The sequence below is a fragment of the Falco peregrinus genome, chromosome 4 (genome assembly GCF_023634155.1).
Source record: "Falco peregrinus isolate bFalPer1 chromosome 4, bFalPer1.pri, whole genome shotgun sequence".
NCBI classification, from domain to species: Eukaryota; Metazoa; Chordata; class Aves; order Falconiformes; family Falconidae; genus Falco; species Falco peregrinus.
This window is the reverse complement of record NC_073724.1, coordinates 56,171,156-56,183,053: the sequence shown is the minus strand read 5'-3', so window position 1 is coordinate 56,183,053 and position 11,898 is coordinate 56,171,156. Positions and strand designations below refer to the sequence as shown.

The 11,898-nt window shown below is 38.8% G+C and overlaps 1 protein-coding gene across 4 annotated transcripts in view; it reads right to left on the bottom strand.

Annotated features, from left to right (window-relative positions):
- Positions 1 to 8,637: 8,637 nt before the first annotated feature.
- CCDC138 (coiled-coil domain containing 138) overlaps positions 8,638 to 11,898 on the bottom strand; it is a 42,119-nt gene continuing 38,858 nt past the window's right edge. For all 4 annotated transcript variants that reach the window (XM_055802488.1, XM_055802487.1, XM_055802485.1 and 1 more), the window contains one exon: positions 8,638 to 11,391. In XM_055802488.1, coding sequence (XP_055658463.1) covers positions 11,220 to 11,391 — 172 coding nt within the window. In that variant the 3' untranslated portion in view covers positions 8,638 to 11,219. The remainder of the gene's footprint in view (positions 11,392 to 11,898) is intronic.

Sequence of the window (11,898 nt, the reverse complement as noted above, 5' to 3'; positions counted from 1 at the left end):
TGTGGAGTATTTCATACAGATCAGACTTTTTCTAAATGTAAGAAACACTGTCCTACTTTAAAATCAGTTTGGGATTTTGTTTATTCAGACGCATATATTGGTTTTAGCATGATGAATACATTCTTGTTCCATCAAAGATTAAATGAGAGAAAGGCTACAGAAACTGCAACAAATCTTTGAGCTTGCCAGCTGGCTGGGAGGAACTGATGTTCTCAGTTTCACTTTACTGTCTTTTTACTCCCTGTTAACGTCGTGTGAAGCACACTCCAGCAGGCATTGCTGCATCTAAACACGTCACTGCCTGAAAGGCTTGAGGGTTCTGTTTTAATGTGCTTATGGACAGCCACCCAAAGGAGAAACTTTGCCTTCTCAGGTTTAACTTGACAAAGCACAAACTCGGGTCTGGATAAAATACCCCTGTCCTTCCACTGTGCAAAATAATAAAACAAAAACCAGAAACATAAAAATCAAACCACCTGAGAGCTTCTGTAGGATGTTCTCTTTGTTTTGATTTTTCCTTCTTTCTTTTTTCAATTTTTCATTCACGTGCAGTGCTTCAAGCACACCGGGATGTACTTGTGCAAACAGAGGTGCTTGCAGTGACGCTCATCTTGTGCTAAAGCAGGCATCTAAGGTAAGATGGGTTGCATCCTCAAACTATGGGCTGTAGTGTCTCTAGGCTATAAAGAGAACCTGGAGTGACAAACTTTGGTGTAAGCACTTATTGTACAGGTGTCAAACGTGAGAAGAGTCGAATCTTACCAGGTAACGAATGAATTTCATGTGTGTGACTGTATTTCAGCTCAGTAACATCGCTGAAAGAGCTGCAGTCAGCAAGTGTAGAATAACGATGAACCTGAACCTATTACAAATTATGTTAATTGATGTTCTGTTTTGGGGAATTACTGGATCATATGAATGCTTAAGGTGTACTTAAGGTTAATTTCTCTGGGATTATGTAATAGTGTTCTTAGTATTTACAGCAAAATTGGCTCATGTAAGGTTACAGAATCATAGAATAGAACCATAGAATCATTTCGGTCGGAAAGGACCTCTAAGATTGAGTCCAACCGTTAACCTAACACTGCCAAGGCCACCACTAACCATGTCCCGAAACACCACATCTACACATCTTTTAAATACCTCCAGGGACTCTGCCAATCCTAATGACGATAAGTGATTTCCAACAAGAAATTAAACAAAAGTTTCTGAGTTTTCATGTAAGACCATTAAAGATTTTAACTTGTTACAGTGACTTTACCTCAAATGTAAGCACATTTCTTAACACACAATCTCAAATAAAACTCACTTCAACGATCCAAACTCTAAAGAAAGAGTTCGGATCACTCTTGCTTAGAAGTGGCTCTTTTCCTCTCCAGCAAGCAGTTGATCAACTTCAAACTGTCTTCTTCAGAGCAAAATATCAATCCTGCTTTTGGTGTGGAGAAGCCACTTTTTATTTTTATTTTTAGAAAAGATTTTTATTTTCAGCTCCTGACAGCACTTCTCTAGGAAACACTCATTATCTTGGTCTGAGCTTTTCAACCTAATGCTGACCCAGACCAGACTGAACAGGGGGGAAAAAAATCATAGAATCAGATTTGCTTGGGTTGGAAGGGATTTTAGAAGTCATCTAGTCCACCACCCCTGCAATGAGCAGGCTTATCTTCAACTGAAATTAAGAGGTTCATCTTCAACTAAATCAGGTTGCTCAGGGCCCCGTCCAGCCTGACCTCGAACGTTTCCAGGCATGGGGCATCTACCACCTCTCCGGACAACCTGTGCAAGTGTTTCACTACCCTCACCATAGAAGATTTTTTCCTTATATCTACTCTAAATGTACCCTCTTTTAGTTTACAACCATTAGCCCTTGTCCTATCACAACAGGTCTTACTAAAACCACCTGTCCTCATCTTTCTTATAAGCCCCCTTGAAGAACTGAAAGGCTGCTATAAGGTCTCCCCAGAGCCTTATCTCCTCAAGGCTGAACAACCCCATCTGTCTCAGCCTGTCCTCACAGGAGAGGTGTTCCATCCCTCAGACCATCTTTGTGGCCCTCCTCTGGACCCACTCCAACAGGTCCATGTCTTTCCTGTGCCAAGGACCCCAGAGCTGGATGCAGCACTGCAGGTGGGGTCTCACCGGACCAGAGCAGAGGGGCAGAATCACCTCCCTCGGCCTGCTGGCCGCGCTGCTTTTGATGCAGCCCAGGATACGGTTGGATTTCTGGGCTGCGAGCGCACATTGCTGGCTCGTGTCCAGCTTTTCATCCACCGGTACCCCCAAGTCCTTCTCAGCAGGGCTGCTCTCAATTCCTTCATCCCACAGCCTGTACGGATACTGGGGGCTGCCGCAACCCAGACGCAGGACTTTGCACTTGACCTTGCTGAACCTCGTGAGGTTCATACAGGTCCACTTTTTGACTTGTCCAGGTCCCTCTGGATGGCAACACGTCCCTCAGGCATGTCAACCACACCACTCAGCTTTGTGTCATCTGCAAACTTGCTGAGGGTGTGCTCAATCCCACTATATCATTGATGAAGATATTAAACAGTACTGGTCCCAGTGCAGACCCCAGACCCCTGAGGGACACCACTTGTCACTGATCTCCATCTGGACACTGAGCCATTGACCACTACCCTCTGGATGCAACCACCCAACTAATTCCTCATCCATCAAAGAGTCCACCCATCAAATCCACATCTCCAACTTAAAGAGAAGGCTATTGTGGGGGACCATGTCAAAGACCTTTGCCAAAGTTCAGATAGATGACATCCATAGCTCTTCCCTTGTCTGCTGATGTAGTCACTCCATCATAGAAGGCCACTAGGTTGGTCAGGCTGGACTTGCCCTTGGTAAAGCCATGCTAGCTGTCTTGAATCACCTCCCTGTCCTCCATGTGCCTTAGCCTAGCTTCTAGGACGATCTGTTCCAAGATTTTTCCAGGCATAGCGGTGGGGTTTAAAATTTGGTAAACTCCCAGGGTCCTCCTTACTACCCTTTTCAAAAAAAAGGGTGCAATGTTTCCCTTTTTCCAGTCACCAGGGACTTCACCTGACTGCTGTGACTTTTCAAATATCAAGGTGGGTGGCCTGGCAACTACATCAGCTAATTCCCTCAAGACTCTGGGGTGCATCTTGTCAGGTCCCATAGACTTGTGTATGTTCAGGTTCCTCAGGTGGTCATGAACCTGATCTTCTCTTACAGTGGGAAGGACCTTGCTCCCCCAGTCCGTGTCTTGCAGTCCATCCCCTCGAGAGGTGTGGGGGAGAGGCTGCCAGTGAAGACTGAGGCAAATAAGTTGTTGAGTACCTCAGTGTGCTCCTCATCTCTTGTTACCAGTTTGACGGTTGTATTCATCAAGGGGGTACGCTTTCTTTGACCTTCCTTTTCTGGCTGACTTACCTGTAGAAGCCCTCCTTAGCACTCTTTGCATCCCTTGCCAAGCTCAGCCCCAGCAGCACCTTGGCCTTCCTGACCCCACAATGTTTACTTACAGTAGTGTATGTGCTCAGGTATAGTGATTTTAACTTGACTAACCCATAAAGTATCTTTACACAGCTACAGATCCACTTTGATCCATCCCTGGATGTCTTATTCATCACAGGAATTGCCACACAGCCTAAGTGTGCCCTAGCAATAAAAGAAGATAAGCAAAAAATCACAGTCACCGTATTATATCCCTTTAAGAGGCTGCCTTTTCACAGCAGAAAGGCTACTGTTTTACCTTGTCCTAATTGACACAAACTGTCTCAGACTTTTCCTCTGGGCAGAGGAAAAATTGTGCCTTCCTTCAGAGCAAAGGAGCATGCCAGCAGGAAGAGGGAGGCTCAAGAAGGCAAAGTGGGAAAGAAGAGACTGTAGCACAGCAGGGAATGGAAGACGACTGTTAAGGGCAGGGGCAGGTACAGGACAAGGCCTCAAACAGCTGTGATGTAAAGATGAATGTTTCTGGGAGTTAGACGAAGCAAACAGAATTTTCTGCAAACAGAAAGTTATTAGAGTTCAAATTAAAATTAAGACCCAACCCCTAAGGAAATGAGCGGGTCAGGGAGAAAATTACCAACAAGACCTTTCATTTCCTTTTGATGTGCATTTTTCTTTTTTTTTCTTTTTTTTTTTTTTTTAAAAAAAAGCTAATTGTTCTTTATACTCTGATAAAACCCAGCTTTCAAGTTGAAAGGACCCTGTAAGTCCTTGGAAATGGTTACTTAAAATAAAAGACTTAAGAGCCTCATACAAAGCTCTGGTCAACTCAAGGTTTTGCTGCACGGACTTCTACAGCCCATGTCATGAACACTGTAAAAATAGCATTAGGGCTTTTTTCTTTTGTTTTCTATCAGCAGGCCCTCCTAGAGAGAGCACCTAACTGCAAGTCTACAGATAAAACTAGTCCCAACTCCGTTACTAGCCTTTTAGGTGACTTTGTGGAAAGTTCCTCCTAGGCAAGATTAATACTTACTACCTTGCAAGACCTTTCCCACCTAATCCCTTCCTAGCCTGACCAGTATCGTCCCAGTATTTCCTTAGAGAAACTTGCTGGACTTCACAGACTGTCTCTGATCTCAGGTTGCAGTCAGGAATTGCCCTCTACATAGCCTTTGATACCTGACGACATTAATAAAACAACACAACAGGGGTAAGGCGGGCTGAAAAGGATGGGTCTCAGCTTTGCAGCATAAAGCAACAACAGCTGACTGCCTCCATATTCTATAATTGGGGATCAATAATCTATTATCCATGAACAAAAAGATTATGTGCATAAATGCCCAGCAGTATGGGTCGGAGGATGAGCTGAAAAGGCATGCCAGTTCAACCTCTCCCCGTTGAAGTCAAAGGCTCAATCAGTTTAGAAGTCCTGCTTTGTTATGAGGAGGGCATATTTAAGAGAAAAAACCCTTGCTGCTGCAGATGAAAAACACGACCCAGAGGTAAAACAATGACTATTGTATGCACAAGTCTTCTGCAAGCAACCTCAATACTCCTCTGTGATAATGAAAAGCAAAGAGAGCTCATGATCTTACTATGTATTGGATAGGCTTCCTAGTGCATATTCCAGTAAATACATTAACACAAACAGGGTAAGAATGCACTGGCTTAGTCTATAGCTAGTTCTAGACACATAATATTGCATATATATTCTATTTCCCCACATCCAAATAAGCTCTTTTGATTATTTATTGTGCTATGATTTGTAATGCATAGCACCTGTTACCTCAGGCATTATCACTATCAACCACTCTTCAAGGACAGAAAAATGTTGATTCCTTTTTGTCAGTGTTCTGGGACTAGACCATCTGAATGCTTACAGAACAATAAGAAGCCTTTGCATGCTCTGCTGCAGAAGACATCAGTGATTAGCTGTTATACAGGTCACACACAGGCATCTCACTTGTCTACCACCACCTTTTTTTTTAAAAAAAAAGGTAATTCATTTTTTTTAATAGGTGAGGTTGCTTTAGAAACAAGTTTGTAATAGGATTCAAGTTAGTATTGCAAGACAATTCAGGAATACACGATAACTTTCCAATTTAATCCACCATGTAGAAGTAAATGAAAAATCAGCAGCAAGTAACACCGAAGACCAATCAGCAGAAAGACAACTGGAAGAGGAAGGAAGCAGAGTTAGGTGTCTATTTCTGGAATTTGGCTTTGGCGTGCCAGGCTGCTGTGAAAAAAAATAAATAAAAATTGTAGTCACACTTCAACATGGAGTAGGAAAAACCAGGAGGACATCAAACTGCCACATTGTGGGAAGGACCCTGGAAGAGAGAAATTCTGTTTATTTGCATTTCTTATATAAATAGCTCTTGAATCCACATTCTAGAATACTGTTCCTTCCGAAGGACAAAAGCAGTCTGGCAGCGCTATTTATCTCCTACCTTCTTCAAGGGCATACTACTTTTCCAAAAAGCTGATGTGTGAGTAGAATATTATACTCCTGTTTGAAACTCTACCACATTATTTTTTTTTCTGTAAACTAGAAAGATTATTTTTATTTCTTTTCTCCATAACTAACTGTACTGGTGATGCCATTTTATGGAGCTGAAGATGACCTTAAAGCAAACTTATTAACATGAATGTTATCCTATGCTGAGCTTTCATAGCCACTGTTGTTAGCAGCATCCTGGCCACTGAGTTTGCAGCCCTAGTTTGAGTATGTCTACCAGAGCAGTTACTTACCATTAAGCTGCAGTGTTCAGAGAGGTCCTATATGCAGGGACACATGCCTTGGGAAATGTCTAAATATCCTTGAGTAATGGGTATAGAGAGAATTGAGTTTGGAAAAAAAAATAATAGGGCTTCTCAGATCTCTTTTTCTCAGGTAATTCTCTAGGTGTGACTTTAGAGATCAAAATGTCTTGTGAGTTACTTCTCGTTAAAATTCAACTCAGGACCATTCACTCAAAAAAAGTAGCTACAAACAAGTAAACAGTGGTTTTGTTCAAAGTTACCTCTTCTAGTAGTGATCAGGTAGTCATAAATATATGATACACTTGCTTTCAAAATTACATGAAAAACAAAACAAACAGGAATGCTCCTAACCATGCTCAGAAGATGGCATTAAAGGCTTCTGTCAGCCCAAAATGCATCTATTTTTGGCAATGGATAGTGGTGGTTTTGACACATCACACTACAAGAGTCAGTATAACACATAAAGATGCCTTTGCTCATCACAGCGTTTCTCAGGGGGATGTCAAGGGTAGGATCACAACGTTGCACAGCACTACTACTTTTGCAATAATTTGTGTGAGTTTTAAAAACATGGGAGCACTATATCATTGAGAGGAGCAAAAGGGGTCGCTGCTTTGCCACCACAGTTCCTCTAACCATTTGGAAAGTGGAAGATTACTGAATTGTTTTATAGATCAAATTTTCAGACTTTCTGCACTACATTTAAATACGTTACCCTGAAGATAAACGCTTTCTATCAGACCATGATAGAAAATCCCTGAAGCCATATAAGTTTTAGGTGAAAAACTCAGTATATAATTAAAGGATCCAGTGTCATAGGTCTGAATTATGAGCTCTACTTACAGCTCCTTTTAAAATCTGGTCTGGTAAGTTAAATCATATTTTAGACATTGATGCTGATGGTGAATAAAAGTTCCTCAAAAATATGTTGCCTTCAGCATACTTTCACCTTCCAAGTTAATTTATCTGCTACAAGAAATTTTCCCCCATAATATATTAAATTCAGTTATATAACATTAGAAAAGATGCAAGCCAGTCATGTTCAGGAAAACTGGAGGATAACTGTGAAATCCCACTTTAAGAGACAGACATTTTATCAGCTGGTGAAAATCCCAAATATGAAGGAACAGAGCACAACTGTGCAGGCTGGCTAATGTTAGCCCTCTTTATTTAGATCTGCCAAGTTTCTGCAAATATAACTGTCCCCCATCCAGGGAACAACCTTTCTTACAGATCTGCCAAATCTAGACTTTGTAGATCAGGTCTGAAATACTGTCTTGCTCATTTATTGATAAGAAGCCTTTGATAAACAGCAAGGGTGATTACAATTCCACAACAGATAGGTTTGTTAAAAAAAAAACAACAAACAAAAACAAAACACCAAACTATTTCTCTTCAAATTTAGTAGCCTTTTCTGGGATGAAAACTATACTAACATGAGCAGATACAACATCTTGTTGACTTTCCTAATGAGGACTCTCACAGCTGGGCCAAAAAAACAGCAACAAAAAAATACAGCTTAATTCTTTATCTTCCTTTAAAGTGGTAGGTTGCAACTACCAGAAACTTTCTTCGTTTCATGCCAGTGATGGTAGTTGCTCACTTCTGAAGACCTACCTTCAAGCAAGACATGGCAGACTGTAGGAAGTCTGAAGCCACATGTTCTGACTGACCAGCTGGCTGCTCCCAAAAAGCGTGAGTCTCTGCCCTTCTTTTAAGCACAAGTATTCATAAGACCTCTCTTTTCTCCTCAAATTCTCTCAAAAAAATGGTTGAAAATTGATACTCCTGCCTGCTGCCAAATCTGGCCAGAGGTGGCTGGCATACTCAAAATAGTGTATCCCTTTTCAGGAATGCTGATTAACAGTGATCACATAAACCATGTTTCCTCAGGGATTTGGGAACCGTGGGAAATAGCTGGAGTTACAGTTAACTTATTCAAATGCCTCTTGTAGACAGTCTTCCGAATGAAGGATAAAGTAGTAGAAATTCATACTCATATTATAGTACCCAAATGCTACAAAACCAAAAAACCTCCAGGAAATTCTAGATTCCATTTGAGAAGGCAAGACTATATAAAGAGATGCCCAAAGCGTGGCCAGCCTGACAGAAATCCATCCTTCCAAAACCAAAACCAAACCAAACCCACAAGACAGCAGGGAATGCAACCAACTTGCTCCGTTCCCCTTCTCCACGGAGACTGCCAAGACTACTCAGGGAATGGTAACAGGATGGGGGTGTTTGAGCAAGGCCACAACATGGACCGGTGTGGACAGCTGGGGTAGGCTGGCCCACAGGATTGATGTTCAAGACAAGTACAACAGGCAGGTGTGTACAACACTTGATATACCAAATATTTAGAAGTAGAAATATAGAAATAACTGGTTTTGGTACAGTATTTATCCTAGTACCTACTTCTGCTTGTTAATGACAAAGGCAAGCCAGGTTATCTATGCTTTTAATGTAGAAACCATTATTAATTAGCTTACTCTAGATAATCAATTACAACTTTAAACAGAATAGATCTAAAATCTCTATTTCAGTTTCTAATTTCCAGTCATTTTAGTTCCATTTTTGGTAGACAGGCATTTTACTTCCGTTGAAGTCTTGGATCCTGAAATCATGTTGTTGTAAGACAGTCTTTCCACTTGTATTTATAGTCTGCAGGTCTCATAAAACCATGCACACTTAAAGATGCAATCCAACGCAAACTGAAAACCTGATGCAAATAAACCAACGCAAATAAAACCAATTCCAAATCCATCACTGTTCTACCTTTCTAGATATTAGGAGGCTTCATAAATATTTCTGCATTAACAGGATTGATTAGTAATAAATCTGGGAAAAACCATGGCATGGTTTATATTCTTTAAAGATATTCACTGAAAGTTTTATGACAATGTCCTAAGGAACTACTGTAAGTTGTCTGTCAACAACTGGCTTAAAAAAAAAAAAATCACTTCTACCATTGCAAGTCTAGCCTCTGTATGACTCTACTAAAGTGTATTTGTGACTTCCATTTTCTGCGCAAGAATTATTATCCTGAGTTGAAAATCGACATACACATTTTGGAACTTTATTATAGCTTTTTTAATTTATAGAAGTAACTATTCCTCACAAGACATTTCATATTTATTTGTAGAATTAATTTATTTCTGTTTGTGCTTACTGTAACATGAATGTGAAATCAAGAACTTGTATTTTTCTTCACAGAAAGAATATTTAGTTAAATTCACTTAAAAATCAAAATTTTTAGTCTCATCCTTAGTTCATCAATTTAACTGCATTAATATTTAACAGATTCAATTTTTTTTTTTTTTTTGCATTTTAACAGAAACATTCTAGATGATAAAAACTTGAAATTAACAGTGATTCATCTTTTCAGGCTGTAAATGCTACTGCATATAAACCACAAGGGACCAATAGTAAAAACTACACCATACTCTATGCACCTCTTTTATTGCATTACCTTTGCCATTATTAGATGAACACATTGTGTTAAATTGGTACCACAAGGAAGATTAGCAGATTAACAGTGATGAAGTTTGAAAGCCAAGAGCACAATCAACATTCCTGTGGATACAGGAAACCTAACAACTTTCTATAGCTTTTTTTGGTTATTAATTTTCTAGTATTTTTAATGACCAAACAGATGGAGAAGCACATAAGGACTGGGAACACACTTCCTAAATATGAGAATTTTGTCTCCAGCCAAAGGTATATGCAAGATTTTGCACTGCTGGTAAATCTGACGGAAAACCAAAACTACTGATGAAGAAATACTTATTCCAAAACACTGTCAGCAAAAGCTTTTAGCTATGAATAGTGTTATTTAAAAATTACCTAAAATTGGTTTCCTGCCCAAAAAGCATGCACTGCTTGCTCTCCCTTCATACTCTGCCAAATCTGGTGTAGAGGCCTTTCATAGGAAAGTGTGTCAGAAATGTACATCAAATTGCTAGAAAAATATTTGCAGTTAGAATTAAACTTCAAAGACTCAGTTCAAAGACTTCTGGTAAAAAAACCAAAGGAAAACAAAAAAAAAAAAGTATGAAAATGAGAAGTAAACCCCTCTGAAGTTTTATATTGATTGCCAGTGTTATTCAAAGACTAACATACAACAGATCTTTAAATTTTAACTGCCGTTTCAATTTTACAATTACAGAGTTTCAGTAATTACAGTACAAATCAGAAATGGAAGACTAAGTTGAATTTTTAAAAAGTATCTTATTTCCTATGAGTAAGAACTTGTGAACACTGAACGGTGGCAGACAAAAAACATATTCATTGCACTCAGAAATGTGGATACTATGAGGACTGTATTGCAAATTAAGACAAAATATAGCAGAAACAATAAAATACAATAATTTTTACATCAGGGATCAATATTACCAGGTATTTTAAGAAAAGCTTTTATTTACTTTTGTAGAGATACTACATCTCAAAGTTACACTAGAAATTCATTCGAAGCAGGACAAAATACTAAACGCTACAGAAATACAGGAAAAGATCAAACACTATGACATTCTGAAATCAAAACAAAATTTCTCATTCAACATGTCTAGTTATATTAAAGCAAAATCTGGTTTTAATCATTAAAAGTGTAATTATCTCAAAAGATACCTGTCTTTTACTTATCAACCATAAAAAGAAATGAATTTGTAAAACTCTCTGAAGAGTTAAAAGTAACTAAAATTCATACCTGTAAGGAAAGGCTGGTATTTCTGATCTGCTTACTCAAGGGATCCAATTCCTTAGATTGCATGAGTCATTCAGAACAGCAACATTAGTTCACTTTAAAAAGTACTGAAAAGTGATTTATCATATTATGCAATTTTTCAATTTCCTTTTTATGAAAGAGGCAAGTATCAGTGAGATTCCACAAGATACAAAGTAACTTATACAGTACTGAGGTTCTGCTTAATTTATTTATATAAAACAGTATTAAAAAAAATTCCAAATTTCAAGTAACATATGCAGGTGGTATAAATTACGCAGAGCAACAGGCAGATAGAAAGATAATGCTAGTGACTTGTGCTTAGACTGGAGGTAAGAGAGTTACTCCTCAACGATCCCAAATTCAACAGAATTGAATTGAGGTTTATACAGAGGAAAGCATGATCTGGATTTGTAGCCCTATGCAGTTCTTGGATCATTTGGTGAAGAGCAAACAATTCAAACATCTTCTTATTGCTTCTGTAAAAAAAATTGCATAAAATAATTATCAATTGAAAATTGAGAGGTTTCATCTAAATACTAAAGATTCTACAGAAAATTATTTTTTTAATGAAATGTACATTATATTGGGAGTTTCATATCATCCCTTCTATGCTGCATACAATGTCTCTAAGCAGAAGGTTATTAATCAATGGTGAGAAAAAACTTGCAAAAAACACCAAAACCTACCTTTTCACTTAAGTGGTATGTACATGTAGTATAATGAAAGCTCAAGGAAAGGCTGTAACAGGGTTTCACTCTTGTGACATAAGATTCCAGACACATAAAAAGATTAAATAATTAGGATTTCTGAGAAAATTTTACTTTTAGTGTATTCCCAATGTAAGTTATGATTTGTATTCGATTATCGTACATGAAAAGATATTTTTTCCCCTAGAGTTCAGGTTTGTTCCTAATAAAGTCAAATGAAAACCTGTTTTGCCACCAGCTTTAAGTCTAATGGAAAAAGTAGCTCATATATGCTTT